The 22,618-nt window shown below is 47.7% G+C and overlaps 1 protein-coding gene across 1 annotated transcript in view; it reads left to right on the forward strand.

The window, feature by feature from the left end:
- fam53b (family with sequence similarity 53 member B) overlaps positions 1 to 22,618 on the forward strand; it is an 87,389-nt gene that overhangs the window by 29,694 nt on the left and 35,077 nt on the right. Inside the window, 1 exon segment of the mRNA XM_061907577.1 lies at positions 3,659 to 3,885. Coding sequence (XP_061763561.1) covers positions 3,659 to 3,885 — 227 coding nt within the window.

Genomic DNA, 22,618 nt, shown 5'->3' on the forward strand with positions numbered 1-22,618 from the left:
TTTTGTTTTTTTTTTAAATACATTTGCAAATTAAAAAGAAAAACTTTTCACATCGTCATTTTGGGGTATTCTGTGTGGAATTTTGAGGACAAAATGAATGTATCACATTTTGGAATACGGCTGTCATTTTTAAAATGTGGAAAAAGTGAAATGTGCATCTACTAAGTATTGAGTAAGTATTTTTTTTTAAATACATTTGCAAATTAAACAAACCTTTTGACATTGTCATTATGGGGTATTGTGTGTAGAATTTTGGTGACAAAAATGAATGGACTACATTTTGGAATAAGGCTGTAACTTAACAAAATGTGTAAAAGGTAAAATGTGCATCAACTAGGTATTGAGTAAGTTTTTTTTAAAAAAATACATTCGCACATTAAAAAGAAACACTTTTCACATTGTCATAATGGGGTATTGTGCGCAGAATTTTGAGGACAAAAATGAATGTATTACATTTTGGAACAAGACTGTAACTTAACAAAATCTAGAAAAAGTTAAATATGCATCAACTAAGTAGAGTATTTTTTTTTTTAATACATTTGCAAATAATAAAAAAAAAACAACCTTTTCACATTGTCATTATGGGGTATTGTGTGTAGAATATTGAGGACAAAATGAATGTGTTAGATTTTCGAATAAGGCTGTAACTTAAAATGTGGAAAAAGTGAAATGTACATCAACTAAGTATTGAGTAAGTGTTTTTTTTTTTTTAAATACATTTGCAAATTTCACATTGTCATTTTGGGGTATTGTGTGTGGAATTTTGAGGACAAAATGAATGTATTACATTTTGGAATACGGCTGTCATTTTTAAAAAGTGAAATGTGCATCAACTAAGTATTGAGTAAGTATTTTTTTTTAAATACATTTGCAAATGAAACAAACCTTTTGACATTGTCATTATGGGGTATTGTGTGTAGAATTTTGGTGACAAAAATGAATGGACTACATTTTGGAATCAGGCTGTAACTTAACAAAATGTGTAAAAGGTAAAATGTGCATCAACTAGGTATTGAGTAAGTTTTTTTTTTAAAAATACATTCGCACATTAAAAAGAAACACTTTTCACATTGTCATTATGGGGTATTGTGCGCAGAATTTTAAGGACAAAAATGAATTTATTATACTTTGGAATAAGGCTGTAACTACTTAACAAAATGTAGAACAAGTAAATATGTGCATCAACTAAGTATTGAGTAAGTTTATATATATATATATATATATATGTATACATTTGCAAATTAAAAAAGAAAAACTTCACATTGCCATTATGGGGTATTGTGCGTAGAATTTTGAGGATAAAATGAATTTATTACATTTTGGAACAAGACTGTAACTTAACAAAATCTAGAAAAAGTTAAATATGCATCAACTAAGTTTTTTTTTTAATACATTTGCAAATAATAGAAAAAACAACCTTTTCACATTGTCATTATGGGGTATTGTGTGTAGAATTTTGAGGACAAAATGAATGTGTTAGATTTTCGAATAAGGCTGTAACTTAAAATGTGGAAAAAGTGAAATGTACTTCAACTAAGTATTGAGTAAGTGTTTTTTTTTTTTGTTTTTTTAAATACATTTGCAAATTAAAAAGAAAAACTTTTCACATTGTCATTTTGGGGTATTGTGTGTGGAATTTTGAGGACAAAATGAATGTATTACATTTTGGAATACGGCTGTCATTTTTAAAATGTGGAAAAAGGGAAATGTGCATCAACTTAGTATTGAGTAAGTATTTTTTTAAAATACATTTGCAAATTTAACAAACCTTTTGACATTGTCATTAAGGGGTATTGTGTGTAGAATTTTGGTGACAAAAATTAATGGATTACATTTTGGAATAAGGCTGCAACGTAACAAAATGTGGAAAAAGTGAAATGTGCATCAACTAAGTAATAAGTAAGTAAATTTTTTTAATACATTTGCAAATGAAAAAATAAAAGGATCACATTGTCATAATGGGGTATTTTGTGTAGAATTTTTTTTATTTAGGAAAAAATGAATTTATTACCTTTTGGAATAAGGCTGTAACTTAACAAAATGTGTAAAAGGTCAAATGTGCATCAACTAAGTATTAAGTAAGTTTTTAAAAAAAATACATCCGCAAATTAAAAAGAAACAATTTTCACATTGTCATTATAGGGTATTGTGCGCAGAATTTTGAGGACAAAAATAAATGTATTATATTTTGGAATAAGGCTGTAACTACTTAACAAAATGTAGAACAAGTAAATATGTGCATCAACTTAGTATTGAGTAAGTTTATATATAAAATATATATACATTTGCAAATTAAAAAAGAAAAACTTCACATTGCCATTATGGGGTATTGTGCGTAGAATTTTGAGGATAAAATGAATTTATTACATTTTGGAACAAGACTGTAACTTAACAAAATCTAGAAAAAGTTAAATATGCATCAACTAAGTAGAGTATTTTTTTTTTAAATACATTTGCAAATAATAAAAAAAAAACAACCTTTTCACATTGTCATTATGGGGTATTGTGTGTAGAATATTGAGGACAAAATGAATGTGTTAGATTTTCGAATAAGGCTGTAACTTAAAATGTGGAAAGTGAAATGTACATCAACTAAGTATTGAGTAAGTGTTTTTTTTTTTTTTTAAATACATTTGCAAATTAAACAAACCTTTTGACATTGTCATTAAGGGGTATTGTGTGTAGAATTTTGGTGACAAAAATGAATGGATTACATTTTGGAATACGGCTGTAATTTTTAAAATGTGGAAAAAGTGAAATGTGCATCAACTAAGTATTGAGTATGTGTGTTTTTTTTTTTTAAATACATTTGCAAATTAAAAATAAATATTTTCACATTGTCATTTTTGGGGTATTGTGTGTAGAATTTTGAGGACAAAATGAATTTATTACATTTTGGAACAAGACTGTAACTTAACAAAATCTAGAAAAAGTTAAATATGCATCAACTAAGTAGAGTATTTTTTTTTTTAATACATTTGCAAATAATAAAAAAAACAACCTTTTCACATTGTCATTATGGGGTATTGTGTGTAGAATATTGAGGACAAAATGAATGTGTTAGATTTTCGAATAAGGCTGTAACTTAAAATGTGGAAAAAGCGAAATGTACATCAACTAAGTATTGAGTAAGTGTTTTTTTTTTTTTTTTTTTAAATACATTTGCAAATTAAAAAGAAAAACTTTTCACATCGTCATTTTGGGGTATTGTGTGTAGAATTTTGAGTAAATATTTTTTTTAAATACATTTGCAAATGAAACAAACCTTTTGACATTGTCATTAAGGGTTATTGTGTGTAGAATTTTGGCGACAAAAATGAATGGACTACATTTTGGAATAAGACTGTAACGTAACAAAATGTGGAAAAAGTGAAATGCTGTGAAACTTTCCAATGCCTCCATGGTTCGATCTCAAATTTTTCGGACTTCTTTAGACTCCAAATACACACGAGCAGGTACCAGTAGGTAAGAAATGTTGGTTTTGGTCAAGAATGGTCCTGACTTCTGTGTATATTTCCCAGCAATGACTCATCATCAATACGTACAGTCGGTGAACAGATGGCTTCCAAGCTGTCTGGGCGACCTTTACACCTCACAGATGGGCGGTCTCTCCGTTTTCAGCGGCGCGTTATTTCAAGGCGGTCCTGTGTCTCCTCAGGAAGCGGCGGTCGGGGAGAGGCCAGCGCACGTCCACGGAAGACACGGAAACGGTGTAATGCTTTTGGGAGCGAACTTTGGACATCCCATCGCCATGGCCGGCCCGACTCGCCCTCTCTGCAACGGCTCGGGACAAAGACGGGGGTTGCCATGGTGATCATTTACAAGAAGACGCTGGAGAAGAAGGGCGCCGACGATGTGACGTCCAAAAACACGCATTTGAGCTCGGTAAGTTGTTTGCCATACACAACATTAATGACTGCCCAGGAGAGTTGGCCTCTTATAATTTTAGAATCATGTTTTTTAGCAAGTGTGACTGAATTTTATCTGTTTCATGAATATAATTGAATAATAAGGGACGGCGTGGCGCAGTGGGAGAGTGGCCGAGGGTCACTGGTTCAAATCCCACCTAGAACCAACCTCGTCACGTCCGTTGTGTCCTGAGCAAGACACTTCACCCTTGCTCCTGATGGGTGCTGGTTGGCGCCTTGCATGGCAGCTCCCTCCATCAGTGTGTGAATGTGTGTGTGAATGTGGAAGTAGTGTCAAAGCGCTTTGAGTACCTTGAAGGTAGAAAAGCCCTATAGAAGTACAACCCATTTATCATTTATCAACAACACCCAGAAACCCCGCCGGCTTCGCTGGGCCCGAGCTCATCTAAGATGGACTGATGCAAATTGTAAAAGTGTTCTGAGGTCTGACGAGTCCACATTTCAAATTGTTTTTGATAACTGTGGATGTCGTTAGGAAAAGAATCATCCGGATTGTTCTAGGCGCAAAGTGCAAAAGCCAGCATGGGTGATGGTATGGGGGTGTATTAGTGCCCAAGGCATGGGTAACTTGCACACTTCACCCTTGCTCCTGATGGGTGCTGGTTGGCGCCTTGCATGGCAGCTCCCTCCATCAGTGTGTGAATGTGTGTGTGAATGTGGAAGTAGTGTCAAAGCGCTTTGAGTACCTTGAAGGTAGAAAAGCCCTATACAAGTACAACTCATTTATCAACAACACCTAGAAACGCCGCCGGCTTCGCTGGGCCCGAGCTCATTTAAGATGGACTGATGCAAATTGTAAAAGTGTTCTGAGGTCTGATAGAGTCCACATTTCAAATTGTTTTTGATAACTGTGGATGTCGTTAGGAAAAGAATCATCCGGATTGTTCTAGGCGCAAAGTGCAAAAGCCAGCATGGGTGATGGTATGGGGGTGTATTAGTGCCCAAGGCATGGGTAACTTGCACACTTCACCCTTGCTCCTGATGGGTGCTGGTTGGCGCCTTGCATGGCAGCTCCCTCCATCAGTGTGTGAATGTGTGTGTGAATGGGTAAATGTGGAAGTAGTGTCAAAGCGCTTTGAGTACCTTGAAGGTAGAAAAGCGCTATACAAGTACAACCCATTTATCATTTATCAACAACACCCAGAAACGCCGCCGGCTTCGCTGGGCCCGAGCTCATCTAAGATGGACTGATGCAAATTGGATGTCGTGTCCTCCGGACCAAAGAGGAAAAGAATCATCCGGATTGTTCAAGGCGCAAAGTGCAAAAGCCAGCATGGGTGATGGTATGGGGGTGTATTAGTGCCCAAGGGCATGGTTAACTTGCAGACTTCACCCTTGCTCCTGATGGGTGCTGGTTGGCGCCTTGCATGGCAGCTCCCTCCATCAGTGTGTGAATGTGTGTGTGAATGTGGAAGTAGTGTCAAAGCGCTTTAAGTACCTTGAAGGTAGAAAAGCGCTATACAAGTACAACCCATTTATCATTTATTTATAACTTTACTTATTTTTTTGTATCTATACAGTAATGTCTAATGTACATAACCCAAAACCAGTGAAGTTGGCACGTTGTGTAAATAAATGATGAATGATAAATGGGTTGTACTTGTATAGCGCTTTTCTACCTTCAAGGTACTCAAAATGGTAAATAAAAACAGAATACAATGATTTGCAAATCCTTTTCAACTTATATTCAATTGAATAGACTGCAAAGACGAGATATTTAAAGTTCCAATTGAGAAACTTATTTTCCGGCAACTTAGACGTTAATGGCAGCAACACATTGCAAAAAAGTTGGCAAAGGGGCATTTTTACCACTGTGTTACATCACCTTTCCTTTTAACAACACTCAATAAACGTTTGGGAACTGAAAAGACCAATTTTTGAAGCTTTTCCGGTGGAATTCTTTCCCATTCTTGTTTGATGTACAGCTTAAGTTGTTAAACAGTCCGTTGTGGTATTTTAGACTTCATTTTGCGCCACATATTCTTAACGGGAGTCAGGCAGGCCAGTCTAGTACCCGCACTCTTTTACTATGAAGCCACATGTGGTTTGGCATTGTCTTGCTGAAATAAGCAGGGGCGTTCATGATAACGTTGCTTGGATGGTAATATATGTTGCTCCAAAACCGGTATGTACCTTTCAGCATTAATGGTGCCTTCACAGATGTGTAAGTTACACATGCCTTGGACACTAATACACCCCCATACCATCACTGATGCTGCTTTTTTAAACTTCGCCCCTAGAACAATCCTTTGGTTCTTTTCCTCAGTTTCCAAAAAACAATTTGAAATGTGGAGTCGTCAGACCACCAGAACACTTTTCCACTTTGCATCAGTCCATCTTAGATGAGCTCGGGTCCAGTGAAGCCGGCGGCGTTTCCGGGTGTTGTTGATAAATTGCTTTGGCTTTGAATAGTAGAGTTTTAACTTGCATTTACAAATGTAGCGACCAACTGTAGTTACTGACAGTGGTTTTCTGAAGTGTTCCTGAGCCCGTGTGGTGATATCCTTTACACACTGATGTCATTTTTTTTAATGCAGTACAGCCTGAGGGATCGAAGGTCGGTAAGTTTACCAGTTCGAACAGTAAATATCTTGTCTTTGAAGTCTATTCAATTGAATATAAGTTGAAAAGGACTTGCAAATCATTGTATTCTGTTTTTATTTACCATTTACGTGCCACCTTCACTGGTTTTGAGGTTTGTACACTGAAATTTAATGACAAAATATTGTATATAATTATGTTATTTACTACTGTAGCTTATTACACTGATGGACTTTTTTATGATCTTTTGTTATCTCATCATTATTGCTTTTAGAGTGACCATTTTTAACATCGGTCCAGGAACCACAGATGTAAAATAGCCTTATGGCTAATTCTGGCACATTAAGTCATGTCTCTGTCAAATAAATGATAAAAAAAAAATGAAATACTTAAATAGAGCTTTTAATACTGTTGCTATATCGTGATAATGCATTCCAGCTGTGTCCTGCAAATTTGACGACAAGAAAGCGAACGCGTCTCGCTAGGTAGCAAGCGGCTAACGTCCCTCTACAGCGTGAAGCCGCTTTCTAGTTGGCAATCCTCGACTCTACGACGGCAAATAAACTCGGTTTCTTGCAAATTTAGCCTCGAGAAGCGAGCGAACACGCTCTCGACTCAACGTAGCATCCTTGCTGGCGGCTAACGTCCCCCCACAGTGTGAAGCCGCTTTCAAGTCGGCAATCCTCGACTCTACGACGGCAAATAAACTCGGTTTCTTGCAAATTTAGCCTCGAGAAGCGAGCGAACACGCTCTCGACTCAACGTAGCATCCTTGCTGGCGGCTAACGTCCCCCCACAGTGTGAAGCCGCTTTCAAGTCTGCAATCCTGGCCTCTACGACGGCAAATAAACTTGGATTCTTGCAAATTGGACCGCGAAAAGCAAGCGAACACGCTCTCGACGCAACGTAGCATCCTTGCTGGCGGCTAACGTCCCCCCACAGTGTGGATACGCTTTCAAGTCGGCAATTTTCGACTCTACGGCAGCAAATAAACTCGGTTTCTTGCAAATTCGACCGCGAGAAGCAAGCGAACACGCTCTCGACGCAACGTAGCATCCTTGCTGGTGGCTAACGTCCCCCCACAGTGTGGATACGCTTTCAAGTCGGCAATCCTCGACTCTATGGCAGCAAATAAACTCGGTTTCTTGCAAATTCGACCGCGACAAGCGAGCGAACACGCTCTCGACGCAACGTAGCATCCTTGCTGGCGGCTAACGTCCCCCCACAGTGTGAAGCCGCTTTCAAGTCGGCAATCCTCGACTCTACGGCAGCAAATATACTCGGTTTCTTGCAAATTCGACTGCGAGAAGCAAGCGAACACGCCCTCGACGCAACGTAGCATCCTTGCTGGCGGCTAACGTCCCCCCACAGTGTGAAGCCGCTTTCAAGTCGTCAATTTTCGACTCTATGGCAGCAAATAAACTTGGTTTCTTGCAAATTCGACCGCGAGAAGCGAGCGAACACGCCCTCGACGCAACGTAGCATCCTTGCTGGTGGCTAACGTCCCCCCACAGTGTGAAGCCGCTTTCAAGTCTGCAATCCTCGCCTCTACGATGGCAAATAATCTTGGTTTCTTGCAAATTTAGCCGCGAGAAGCGAGCGAACACGCTCTCGACGCAACGTAGCATCCTTGCTGGTGGCTAACGTCCCCTCACAGTGTGAAGCCGCTTTCAAGTCGGCAATCCTCGACTCTATGGCAGCAAATAAACTCGGTTTCTTGCAAATTCGACCGCGAGAAGCAAGCGAACACGCTCTCGACGCAACGTAGCATCCATGCTGGCGGCTAGCGTCCCCCCACAGTGTGAAGCCGCTTTCAAGTCGGCAATCCTCGACTCTGGCAGCAAATAAACTCGGTTTCTTGCAAATTCGACCGCGAGAAGCGAGCGAACACGCCCTCGACGCAACATAGCATCCTTGCTGGCGGCTAACGTCCCCCCACAGTGTGAAGCCGCTTTCAAGTCGGCAATCCTCGCCTCTACGACGGCAAATAAAGTTGGTTTCTTGCAAATTTAGCCACAAGAAGCGAGCGAACACGCCCTCGACGCAACGTAGCATCCTTGCTGGCTGCTAACGTCCCCCCACAGTGTGAAGCCGCTTTCAAGTCTGCAATCCTCGACTCTACGACGGCAAATAAAGTTGGTTTCTTGCAAATTTGACCGCGAGAAGCAAGCGAACACGCTCTCGATGCAACGTAGCATCCATGCTGGCGGCTAACGTCCCCCCACAGTGTGGAGCCGCTTTCAAGTAAGCAATCCTCGCCTCTATGGCAGCAAATAAACTCGGTTTCTTGCAAATTCGACCGCGAGAAGCAAGCGAACACGCCCTCGACGCAACGTAGCATCCTTGCTGGCTGCTAACGTCCCCCCACAGTGTGAAGCCGCTTTCAAGTCTGCAATCCTCGACTCTACGACGGCAAATAAAGTTGGTTTCTTGCAAATTTGACCGCGAGAAGCAAGCGAACACGCTCTCGATGCAACGTAGCATCCATGCTGGCGGCTAACGTCCCCCCACAGTGTGGAGCCGCTTTCAAGTAAGCAATCCTCGCCTCTATGGCAGCAAATAAACTCGGTTTCTTGCAAATTTAGCCGCGAGAAGCAAGCGAACACGCTCTCGACGCAACGTAGCATCCTTGCTGGCGGCTAACGTCCCCCCACAGTGTGGATACGCTTTCAAGTCAGCAATCCTCGACTCTATGGCAGCAAATAAACTCGGTTTCTTGCAAATTTGACGCCGAGAAGCAAGCGAACATGTCCTCGACGCAACTTAGCATCCTTTCTGGTGGCTAACGTCCCCTCACAGTGTGAAGCCGCTTTCAAGTCGGCAATCCTCGACTCTACGACGGCAAATAAACTTGGATTCTTGCAAATTCGACCGCGAGAAGGGAGCGAACACGCTCTCGATACAACGTAGCATCCTTGCTGGCGGCTAACGTCCCCTCACAGTGTGAAGCCGCTTTCAAGTCTGCAATCCTCGCCTCTAAGACGCCAAATAAACTTGGTTTCTTGCAAATTTAGCCGCGAGAAGCAAGCGAACACGCTCTCGACGCAACGTAGCATCCTTGCTGGCGGCTAACGTCCCCCCACAGTGTGAAGCCGTTTTCAAGTCTGGTTTTCTCGACTTTATGGTAGAAAATAAACTCGGTTTCTTGCAAATTCGACCGCGAGAAGCGAGCGAACACGCCCTCGACGCAACGTAGCATCCATGCTGGTGGCTAACGTCCCCCCACAGTGTGAAGCCGCTTTCAAGTAGGCAATCCTTGCCTCTACGACGGCAAATAAACTTGGTTTCCTGCAAATTTAGCCGCGAGAAGCAAGCGAACACGCTCTCGACGCAACGTAGCATCCTTGCTGGCGGCTAACGTCCCCCCACAGTGTAAAGCCGCTTTCAAGTCTGCAATCCTCGCCTCTACGACGGCAAATAAACTTGGATTCTTGCAAATTCGACCGCGAGAAGCGAGCGAACACGCTCTCGATACAACGTAGCATCCTTGCTGTCGGCTAACGTCCCCCCACAGTGTGAAGCCGCTTTCAAGTCTGCAATCCTCGCCTCTACGACGGCAAATAAACTCGGTTTCTTGCAAATTCGACCGCGAGAAGCAAGCGAACACGCTCTTGACGCAACGTAGTATCCATGCTGGCGGCTAACGTCCCCCCACAGTGTAAAGCCGTTTTCAAGTCTGGTTTTCTCGACTTTATGGCAGCAAATAAACTCGGTTTCTTGCAAATTCGACCGCGAGAAGCAAGCGAACACGCTCTCGACGCAACGTAGCATCCTTGCTGGCGGCTAACGTCCCCCCACAGTGTGAAGCCGCTTTCAAGTCTGCAATCCTCGCCTCTACGACGGCAAATAAACTTGGATTCTTGCAAATTGGACCGCGAAAAGCAAGCGAACACGCTCTCGACGCAACGTAGCATCCTTGCTGGCGGCTAACGTCCCCCCACAGTGTGGATACGCTTTCAAGTCGGCAATTTTCGACTCTACGGCAGCAAATAAACTCGGTTTCTTGCAAATTCGACCGCGAGAAGCAAGCGAACACGCTCTCGACGCAACGTAGCATCCTTGCTGGTGGCTAACGTCCCCCCACAGTGTGGATACGCTTTCAAGTCGGCAATCCTCGACTCTATGGCAGCAAATAAACTCGGTTTCTTGCAAATTCGACCGCGACAAGCGAGCGAACACGCTCTCGACGCAACGTAGCATCCTTGCTGGCGGCTAACGTCCCCCCACAGTGTGAAGCCGCTTTCAAGTCGGCAATCCTCGACTCTACGGCAGCAAATATACTCGGTTTCTTGCAAATTCGACTGCGAGAAGCAAGCGAACACGCCCTCGACGCAACGTAGCATCCTTGCTGGCGGCTAACGTCCCCCCACAGTGTGAAGCCGCTTTCAAGTCGTCAATTTTCGACTCTATGGCAGCAAATAAACTTGGTTTCTTGCAAATTCGACCGCGAGAAGCGAGCGAACACGCCCTCGACGCAACGTAGCATCCTTGCTGGTGGCTAACGTCCCCCCACAGTGTGAAGCCGCTTTCAAGTCTGCAATCCTCGCCTCTACGATGGCAAATAATCTTGGTTTCTTGCAAATTTAGCCGCGAGAAGCGAGCGAACACGCTCTCGACGCAACGTAGCATCCTTGCTGGTGGCTAACGTCCCCTCACAGTGTGAAGCCGCTTTCAAGTCGGCAATCCTCGACTCTATGGCAGCAAATAAACTCGGTTTCTTGCAAATTCGACCGCGAGAAGCAAGCGAACACGCTCTCGACGCAACGTAGCATCCATGCTGGCGGCTAGCGTCCCCCCACAGTGTGAAGCCGCTTTCAAGTCGGCAATCCTCGACTCTGGCAGCAAATAAACTCGGTTTCTTGCAAATTCGACCGCGAGAAGCGAGCGAACACGCCCTCGACGCAACATAGCATCCTTGCTGGCGGCTAACGTCCCCCCACAGTGTGAAGCCGCTTTCAAGTCGGCAATCCTCGCCTCTACGACGGCAAATAAAGTTGGTTTCTTGCAAATTTAGCCACAAGAAGCGAGCGAACACGCCCTCGACGCAACGTAGCATCCTTGCTGGCTGCTAACGTCCCCCCACAGTGTGAAGCCGCTTTCAAGTCTGCAATCCTCGACTCTACGACGGCAAATAAAGTTGGTTTCTTGCAAATTTGACCGCGAGAAGCAAGCGAACACGCTCTCGATGCAACGTAGCATCCATGCTGGCGGCTAACGTCCCCCCACAGTGTGGAGCCGCTTTCAAGTAAGCAATCCTCGCCTCTATGGCAGCAAATAAACTCGGTTTCTTGCAAATTCGACCGCGAGAAGCAAGCGAACACGCCCTCGACGCAACGTAGCATCCTTGCTGGCTGCTAACGTCCCCCCACAGTGTGAAGCCGCTTTCAAGTCTGCAATCCTCGACTCTACGACGGCAAATAAAGTTGGTTTCTTGCAAATTTGACCGCGAGAAGCAAGCGAACACGCTCTCGATGCAACGTAGCATCCATGCTGGCGGCTAACGTCCCCCCACAGTGTGGAGCCGCTTTCAAGTAAGCAATCCTCGCCTCTATGGCAGCAAATAAACTCGGTTTCTTGCAAATTTAGCCGCGAGAAGCAAGCGAACACGCTCTCGACGCAACGTAGCATCCTTGCTGGCGGCTAACGTCCCCCCACAGTGTGGATACGCTTTCAAGTCAGCAATCCTCGACTCTATGGCAGCAAATAAACTCGGTTTCTTGCAAATTTGACGCCGAGAAGCAAGCGAACATGTCCTCGACGCAACTTAGCATCCTTTCTGGTGGCTAACGTCCCCTCACAGTGTGAAGCCGCTTTCAAGTCGGCAATCCTCGACTCTACGACGGCAAATAAACTTGGATTCTTGCAAATTCGACCGCGAGAAGGGAGCGAACACGCTCTCGATACAACGTAGCATCCTTGCTGGCGGCTAACGTCCCCTCACAGTGTGAAGCCGCTTTCAAGTCTGCAATCCTCGCCTCTAAGACGCCAAATAAACTTGGTTTCTTGCAAATTTAGCCGCGAGAAGCAAGCGAACACGCTCTCGACGCAACGTAGCATCCTTGCTGGCGGCTAACGTCCCCCCACAGTGTGAAGCCGTTTTCAAGTCTGGTTTTCTCGACTTTATGGTAGAAAATAAACTCGGTTTCTTGCAAATTCGACCGCGAGAAGCGAGCGAACACGCCCTCGACGCAACGTAGCATCCATGCTGGTGGCTAACGTCCCCCCACAGTGTGAAGCCGCTTTCAAGTAGGCAATCCTTGCCTCTACGACGGCAAATAAACTTGGTTTCCTGCAAATTTAGCCGCGAGAAGCAAGCGAACACGCTCTCGACGCAACGTAGCATCCTTGCTGGCGGCTAACGTCCCCCCACAGTGTAAAGCCGCTTTCAAGTCTGCAATCCTCGCCTCTACGACGGCAAATAAACTTGGATTCTTGCAAATTCGACCGCGAGAAGCGAGCGAACACGCTCTCGATACAACGTAGCATCCTTGCTGTCGGCTAACGTCCCCCCACAGTGTGAAGCCGCTTTCAAGTCTGCAATCCTCGCCTCTACGACGGCAAATAAACTCGGTTTCTTGCAAATTCGACCGCGAGAAGCAAGCGAACACGCTCTTGACGCAACGTAGTATCCATGCTGGCGGCTAACGTCCCCCCACAGTGTAAAGCCGTTTTCAAGTCTGGTTTTCTCGACTTTATGGCAGCAAATAAACTCGGTTTCTTGCAAATTCGACCGCGAGAAGCAAGCGAACACGCTCTCGACGCAACGTAGCATCCTTGCTGGCGGCTAACGTCCCCCCACAGTGTGAAGCCGCTTTCAAGTCTGCAATCCTCGCCTCTACGACGGCAAATAAAGTTGGTTTCTTGCAAATTCGACCGCGAGAAGCAAGCGAACACGCCCTCGACGCAACGTAGCATCCTTTGCTGTCGGCTAACGTCCCCCCACAGTGTGAAGCCGCTTTCAAGTCTGCAATCCTCGCCTCTACGACGGCAAATAAAGTTGGTTTCTTGCAAATTCGACCGCGAGAAGCAAGCGAACACGCCCTCGACGCAACGTAGCATCCTTGCTGGTGGCTAACGTCCCCCCACAGTGTGAAGCCGCTTTCAAGTCTGCAATCCTCGCCTCTACGACGGCAAATAAAGTTGGTTTCTTGCAAATTCGACCGCGAGAAGCAAGCGAACACGCCCTCGACGCAACGTAGCATCCTTGCTGGTGGCTAACGTCCCCCCACAGTGTGAAGCCGCTTTCAAGTCTGCAATCCTCGCCTCTACGACGGCAAATAAAGTTGGTTTCTTGCAAATTCGACCGCGAGAAGCAAGCGAACACGCCCTCGACGCAACGTAGCATCCTTTGCTGTCGGCTAACGTCCCCCCACAGTGTGAAGCCGCTTTCAAGTCTGCAATCCTCGCCTCTACGACGGCAAATAAAGTTGGTTTCTTGCAAATTCGACCGCGAGAAGCAAGCGAACACGCCCTCGACGCAACGTAGCATCCTTGCTGGTGGCTAACGTCCCCCCACAGTGTGAAGCCGCTTTCAAGTCGGCAATCCTCGCCTCTACGGCAGCAAATAAACTTGGTTTCTTGCAAATTCGACCGCGAGAAGCAAGCGAACACGCCCTCGACGCAACGTAGTATCCATGCTGGCGGCTAACGTCCCCCCACAGTGGTAAGCCGTTTTCAAGTCTGCAATCCTCGCCTCTACGACGGCAAATAATCTTGGTTTCTTGCAAATTTAGCCGCGAGAAGCGAGCGAACACGCCCTCGACGCAACATAGCATCCATGCTGGCGGCTAACGTCCCCCCACAGTGTGAAGCCGCTTTCAAGTCTGCAATCCTCGCCTCTACGACGGCAAATAAACTCGGTTTCTTGCAAATTTAGCCGCGAGAAGCGAGCGAACACGCTCTCGACGCAACGTAGCATCCTTGCTGGCGGCTAACGTCCCCTCACAGTGTGAAGCCGCTTTCAAGTCTGCAATCCTCGCCTCTACGACGGCAAATAAACTCGGTTTCTTGCAAATTTAGCCGCGAAAAGCAAGCGAACACGCTCTCGACGCAACGTAGCATCCTTTCTGGTGGCTAACGTCCCCTCACAGTGTGAAGCCGCTTTCAAGTCGGCAATCCTCGACTCTATGGCAGCAAATAAACTCGGTTTCTTGCAAATTCGACCGCGAGAAGCAAGCGAACACGCTCTCGACGCAACGTAGCATCCTTGCTGGCGGCTAACGTCCCCCCACAGTGTGGATACGCTTTCAAGTCAGCAATCCTCGACTCTATGGCAGCAAATAAACTCGGTTTCTTGCAAATTTGACGCCGAGAAGCAACCGAACATGTCCTCGACGCAACGTAGCATCTTTGCTGGCGGCTAACGTCCCCCCACAGTGTGGAGCCGCTTTCAAGTCGGCAATCCTCGACTCTACGGCGGCAAATAAACTTGAATTCTTGCAAATTTAGCCGCGAGAAGCGAGCGAACATGCTCTCGACGCAACGTAGCATCCTTGCTGTCGGCTAACGTCCCCCCACAGTGTAAAGCCGTTTTCAAGTCGGCAATCCTCGCCTCTATGGCAGCAAATAAACTCGGTTTCTTGCAAATTTAGCCGTGAGAAGCAAGCGAACACGCTCTCGACGCAACGTAGAGTCCTTGCTGGTGGCTAACGTCCCCCCACAGTGTGAAGCCGCTTTCAAGTCTGCAATCCTCGACTCTATGGCAGCAAATAAACTCGGTTTCTTGCAAATTCGACTGCGAGAAGCGAGCGAACACGCTCTCGACGCAACGTAGCATCCTTGCTGGTGGCTAACGTCCCCCCACAGTGTGTATACGCTTTCAAGTCGGCAATCCTCGCCTCTACGACGGCAAATAATCTTGGTTTCTTGCAAATTAAGCCGCGAGAAGCAAGCGAACACGTCCTCGACGCAACGTAGCATCCTTGCTGGTGGCTAACGTCCCCCCACAGTGTGTATACGCTTTCAAGTCGGCAATCCTCGCCTCTACGACGGCAAATAATCTTGGTTTCTTGCAAATTAAGCCGCGAGAAGCAAGCGAACACGTCCTCGACGCAACGTAGCATCCATGCTGGCGGCTAACGTCCCCCCACAGTGTGTATACGCTTTCAAGTCAGCAATTCTCGACTCTATGGCAGCAAATAAACTCGGTTTCTTCCAAATTCGACCGCGAGAAGCAAGCGAACACGCTCTCGACGCAACGTAGCATCCTTGCTGGTGGCTAACGTCCCCCCACAGTGTGGATACGCTTTCAAGTCAGCAATCCTCGACTCTATGGCAGCAAATAAACTCGGTTTCTTCCAAATTCGACCGCGAGAAGCGAGCGAACACGCCCTTGACGCAACGTAACATCCTTGCTGGCTGCTAACGTCCCCCCACAGTGTGAAGCCGCTTTCAAGTCTGCAATCCTCGCCTCTACGACGGCAAATAAAGTTGGTTTCTTGCAAATTTAGCCGCGAGAAGCGAGCGAAAACGCCCTCGACGCAATGTAGCATCCTTGCTGGCGGCTAACGTCCCCCCACAGTGTGAAGCCGCTTTCAAGTCTGCAATTCTCGACTCTATGGGAGCAAATAAACTCGGTTTCTTGCAAATTTAGCCGCGAGAAGCGAGCGAAAACGCCCTCGACGCAATGTAGCATCCTTGCTGGCGGCTAACGTCCCCCCACAGTGTGGATACGCTTTCAAGTCAGCAATCCTCGACTCTATGGCAGCAAATAAACTCGGTTTCTTGCAAATTGGACGCCGAGAAGCAACCGAACATGTCCTCGACGCAACGTAGCATCTTTGCTGGCGGCTAACGTCCCCCCACAGTGTGGAGCCGCTTTCAAGTCGGCAATCCTCGACTCTACGGCGGCAAATAAACTTGAATTCTTGCAAATTTAGCCGCGAGAAGCAAGCGAACACGCTCTCGACGCAACGTAGCATCCTTGCTGTCGGCTAACGTCCCCCCACAGTGTAAAGCCGTTTTCAAGTCTGCAATCCTCGCCTCTATGGCAGCAAATAAACTCGGTTTCTTGCAAATTTAGCCGCGAGAAGCGAGCGAACACGCCTTCGACGCAACGTAGCATCCATGCTGGCGGCTAACGTCCCCCCACAGTGTGGATACGCTTTCAGGTCGGCAATCCTCGCCTCTACGACGGCAAATAAACTTGGTTTCTTGCAAATTTAGCCGTGAGAAGCAAGCGAACACGCTCTCGACGCAACGTAGAGTCCTTGCTGGCGGCTAACGTCCCCCCACAGTGTGAAGCCGCTTTCAAGTCTGCAATCCTCGACTCTATGGCAGCAAATAAACTCGGTTTCTTGCAAATTCGACCGCGAGAAGCAAGCGAACACGCTCTCGACGCAACGTAGCATCCTTGCTGGTGGCTAACGTCCCCCCACAGTGTGAAGCCGCTTTCAAGTCTGCAATTCTCGACTCTATGGCAGCAAATAAACTCGGTTTCTTGCAAATTCGACCGCGAGAAGCAAGCGAACACGCTCTCGACGCAACGTAGCATCCTTGCTGGTGGCTAACGTCCCCCCACAGTGTGTATACGCTTTCAAGTCGGCAATCCTCGCCTCTACGACGGCAAATAATCTTGGTTTCTTGCAAATTAAGCCGCGAGAAGCAAGCGAACACGTCCTCGACGCAACGTAGCATCCTTGCTGGCGGCTAACGTCCCCCCACAGTGTGGAGCCGCTTTCAAGTCGGCAATCCTCGACTCTACGGCAGCAAATAAACTCGGTTTCTTGCAAATTTAGCCGCGAGAAGCGAGCGAACACGCTCTCGACGCAACGTAGCATCCATGCTGGTGGCTAACGTCCCCCCACAGTGTGGATACGCTTTCAAGCCGGCAATTTTCGACTCTACGGCAGCAAATAAACTCGGTTTCTTGCAAATTCGACCGCGAGAAGCAAGCGAACACGCTCTCGACGCAATGTAGCATCCTTGCTGGTGGTTAACGTCCCCCCACAGTGTGAAGCCGCTTTCAAGTCGGCAATCCTCGACTCTATGGCAGCAAATAAACTCGGTTTCTTGCAAATTTGACCGTGAAAAGCAAGCGAACACACTCGACGCAACGTAGTATCCTTGCTGGCGGCTAACGTCCCCCCACAGTGTGAAGCCGCTTTCAAGTCTGCAATTCTCGACTCTATGGCAGCAAATAAACTCGGTTTCTTGCAAATTCGACTGCGAGAAGCGAGCGAACACGCTCTCGACGCAACGTAGCATCCTTGCTGGCGGCTAACGTTCCCCCACAGTGTGAAGCCGCTTTTAAGTCGGCAATCCTCGACTCTACGACGGCAAATAAACTTGGTTTCTTGCAAATTCGACCGCGAAAAGCAAGCGAACACGCTCTCGACGCAACGTAGCGTCCTTGCTGGTGGCTAACGTCCCCCCACAGTGTGAAGCCGTTTTCAAGTCTGGTTTTCTCGACTTTATGGTAGCAAATAAACTCGGTTTCTTGCAAATTCGACTGCGAGAAGCGAGCGAACACGCTCTCGATGCAACGTAGCATCCATGCTGGCGGCTAACGTCCCCCCACAGTGTGAAGCCGCTTTCAAGTCGGCAATCCTCGACTCTACGACGGCAAATAAACTTGGATTCTTGCAAATTCGACCGCGAGAAGCAAGCGAACACGCCCTCGACGCAACGTAGCATCCTTGCTGGCGGCTAACGTCCCCCCACAGTGTAAAGCCGTTTTCAAGTCGGCAATTCTCGACTCTATGGCAGCAAATAAACTCGGTTTCTTCCAAATTCGACCGCGAGAAGCAAGCGAACACGCTCTCGACGCAACGTAGCATCCTTTGCTGTCGGCTAACGTCCCCCCACAGTGTGAAGCCGCTTTCAAGTCGGCAATCCTCGCCTCTACGACGGCAAATAATCTTGGTTTCTTGCAAATTTAGCCGCGAGAAGCGAGCGAACACGCCCTCGACGCAACATAGCATCCATGCTGGCGGCTAACGTCCCCCCACAGTGTGGATACGCTTTCAAGTCTGCAATCCTCGCCTCTACGACGGCAAATAAACTTGGTTTCTTGCAAATTTAGCCGTGAGAAGCAAGCGAACACGCTCTCGACGCAATGTAGCATCCTTGCTGGTGGCTAACGTCCCCCCACAGTGTGGATACGCTTTCAAGTCAGCAATCCTCGACTCTATGGCAGCAAATAAACTCGGTTTCTTCCAAATTCGACCGCGAGAAGCAAGCGAACACGCTCTCGACGCAACGTAGCATCCTTGCTGGCGGCTAACGCCCCCCCACAGTGTGAAGCCGCTTTCAAGTCGGCAATCCTCGACTCTATGGCAGCAAATAAACTCGGTTTCTTGCAAATTCGACCGCGAGAAGTGAGCGAACACGCTCTCGACGCAACGTAGCATCCTTGCTGGCGGCTAACGTCCCCCCACAGTGTGGATACGCTTTCAAGTCAGCAATCCTCGACTCTATGGCAGCAAATAAACTCGGTTTCTTGCAAATTTGACGCCGAGAAGCAACCGAACATGTCCTCGACGCAACGTAGCATCTTTGCTGGCGGCTAACGTCCCCCCACAGTGTGGAGCCGCTTTCAAGTCGGCAATCCTCGCCTCTACGGCGGCAAATAAACTTGAATTCTTGCAAATTTAGCCGCGAGAAGCGAGCGAACATGCTCTCGACGCAACGTAGCATCCATGCTGGCGGCTAACGTCCCCCCACAGTGTGGATACGCTTTCAAGTCAGCAATCCTCGACTCTATGGCAGCAAATAAACTCGGTTTCTTGCAAATTGGACGCCGAGAAGCAACCGAACATGTCCTCGACGCAACGTAGCATCTTTGCTGGCGGCTAACGTCCCCCCACAGTGTGGAGCCGCTTTCAAGTCGGCAATCCTCGACTCTACGGCGGCAAATAAACTTGAATTCTTGCAAATTTAGCCGCGAGAAGCAAGCGAACATGCTCTCGACGCAACGTAGCATCCTTGCTGTCGGCTAACGTCCCCCCACAGTGTAAAGCCGTTTTCAAGTCGGCAATCCTCGCCTCTATGGCAGCAAATAAACTCGGTTTCTTGCAAATTTAGCCGCGAGAAGCGAGCGAACACGCCTTCGACGCAACGTAGCATCCATGCTGGCGGCTAACGTCCCCCCACAGTGTGGATACGCTTTCAGGTCGGCAATCCTCGCCTCTACGACGGCAAATAAACTTGGTTTCTTGCAAATTTAGCCGTGAGAAGCAAGCGAACACGCTCTCGACGCAACGTAGAGTCCTTGCTGGCGGCTAACGTCCCCCCACAGTGTGAAGCCGCTTTCAAGTCTGCAATCCTCGACTCTATGGCAGCAAATAAACTCGGTTTCTTGCAAATTCGACCGCGAGAAGCAAGCGAACACGCTCTCGACGCAACGTAGCATCCTTGCTGGTGGCTAACGTCCCCCCACAGTGTGAAGCCGCTTTCAAGTCTGCAATTCTCGACTCTATGGCAGCAAATAAACTCGGTTTCTTGCAAATTCGACTGCGAGAAGCGAGCGAACACGCTCTCGACGCAACGTAGCATCCTTGCTGGTGGCTAACGTCCCCCCACAGTGTGTATACGCTTTCAAGTCGGCAATCCTCGCCTCTACGACGGCAAATAATCTTGGTTTCTTGCAAATTAAGCCGCGAGAAGCAAGCGAACACGTCCTCGACGCAACGTAGCATCCTTGCTGGCGGCTAACGTCCCCCCACAGTGTGGAGCCGCTTTCAAGTCGGCAATCCTCGACTCTACGGCAGCAAATAAACTCGGTTTCTTGCAAATTTAGCCGCGAGAAGCGAGCGAACACGCTCTCGACGCAACGTAGCATCCATGCTGGTGGCTAACGTCCCCCCACAGTGTGGATACGCTTTCAAGCCGGCAATTTTCGACTCTACGGCAGCAAATAAACTCGGTTTCTTGCAAATTCGACCGCGAGAAGCAAGCGAACACGCTCTCGACGCAATGTAGCATCCTTGCTGGTGGTTAACGTCCCCCCACAGTGTGAAGCCGCTTTCAAGTCGGCAATCCTCGACTCTATGGCAGCAAATAAACTCGGTTTCTTGCAAATTCGACTGCGAGAAGCGAGCGAACACGCTCTCGACGCAACGTAGCATCCTTGCTGGCGGCTAACGTTCCCCCACAGTGTGAAGCCGCTTTTAAGTCGGCAATCCTCGACTCTACGACGGCAAATAAACTTGGTTTCTTGCAAATTCGACCGCGAAAAGCAAGCGAACACGCTCTCGACGCAACGTAGCGTCCTTGCTGGTGGCTAACGTCCCCCCACAGTGTGAAGCCGTTTTCAAGTCTGGTTTTCTCGACTTTATGGTAGCAAATAAACTCGGTTTCTTGCAAATTCGACTGCGAGAAGCGAGCGAACACGCTCTCGATGCAACGTAGCATCCATGCTGGCGGCTAACGTCCCCCCACAGTGTGAAGCCGCTTTCAAGTCGGCAATCCTCGACTCTACGACGGCAAATAAACTTGGATTCTTGCAAATTCGACCGCGAGAAGCAAGCGAACACGCCCTCGACGCAACGTAGCATCCTTGCTGGCGGCTAACGTCCCCCCACAGTGTAAAGCCGTTTTCAAGTCGGCAATTCTCGACTCTATGGCAGCAAATAAACTCGGTTTCTTCCAAATTCGACCGCGAGAAGCAAGCGAACACGCTCTCGACGCAACGTAGCATCCTTTGCTGTCGGCTAACGTCCCCCCACAGTGTGAAGCCGCTTTCAAGTCGGCAATCCTCGCCTCTACGACGGCAAATAATCTTGGTTTCTTGCAAATTTAGCCGCGAGAAGCGAGCGAACACGCCCTCGACGCAACATAGCATCCATGCTGGCGGCTAACGTCCCCCCACAGTGTGGATACGCTTTCAAGTCTGCAATCCTCGCCTCTACGACGGCAAATAAACTTGGTTTCTTGCAAATTTAGCCGTGAGAAGCAAGCGAACACGCTCTCGACGCAATGTAGCATCCTTGCTGGTGGCTAACGTCCCCCCACAGTGTGGATACGCTTTCAAGTCAGCAATCCTCGACTCTATGGCAGCAAATAAACTCGGTTTCTTCCAAATTCGACCGCGAGAAGCAAGCGAACACGCTCTCGACGCAACGTAGCATCCTTGCTGGCGGCTAACGCCCCCCCACAGTGTGAAGCCGCTTTCAAGTCGGCAATCCTCGACTCTATGGCAGCAAATAAACTCGGTTTCTTGCAAATTCGACCGCGAGAAGTGAGCGAACACGCTCTCGACGCAACGTAGCATCCTTGCTGGCGGCTAACGTCCCCCCACAGTGTGGATACGCTTTCAAGTCAGCAATCCTCGACTCTATGGCAGCAAATAAACTCGGTTTCTTGCAAATTTGACGCCGAGAAGCAACCGAACATGTCCTCGACGCAACGTAGCATCTTTGCTGGCGGCTAACGTCCCCCCACAGTGTGGAGCCGCTTTCAAGTCGGCAATCCTCGCCTCTACGGCGGCAAATAAACTTGAATTCTTGCAAATTTAGCCGCGAGAAGCGAGCGAACATGCTCTCGACGCAACGTAGCATCCTTGCTGTCGGCTAACGTCCCCCCACAGTGTAAAGCCGTTTTCAAGTCGGCAATCCTCGCCTCTATGGCAGCAAATAAACTCGGTTTCTTGCAAATTTAGCCGCGAGAAGCGAGCGAACACGCCTTCGACGCAACGTAGCATCCATGCTGGCGGCTAACGTCCCCCCACAGTGTGGATACGCTTTCAAGTCTGCAATCCTCGCCTCTACGACGGCAAATAAACTTGGTTTCTTGCAAATTTAGCCGTGAGAAGCAAGCGAACACGCTCTCGACGCAACGTAGCATCCTTTGCTGTCGGCTAACGTCCCCCCACAGTGTGAAGCCGTTTTCAAGTCTGGTTTTCTCGACTTTATGGCAGCAAATAAACTCGGTTTCTTGCAAATTCGACCGCGACAAGCGAGCGAACACGCTCTCGACGCAACGTAGCATCCATGCTGGCGGCTAACGTCCCCCCACAGTGTGAAGCCGTTTTCAAGTCTGGTTTTCTCGACTTTATGGCAGCAAATAAACTCGGTTTCTTGCAAATTCGACTGCGAGAAGCGAGCGAACACGCTCTCGATGCAACGTAGCATCCATGCTGGCGGCTAACGCCCCCCCACAGTGTGAAGCCGCTTTCAAGTCTGCAATCCTCGACTCTACGGCAGAAAATA

This window comes from Nerophis ophidion, linkage group LG08, assembly GCF_033978795.1.
Source record: "Nerophis ophidion isolate RoL-2023_Sa linkage group LG08, RoL_Noph_v1.0, whole genome shotgun sequence".
In the NCBI taxonomy this organism is placed as follows: domain Eukaryota; kingdom Metazoa; phylum Chordata; class Actinopteri; order Syngnathiformes; family Syngnathidae; genus Nerophis; species Nerophis ophidion.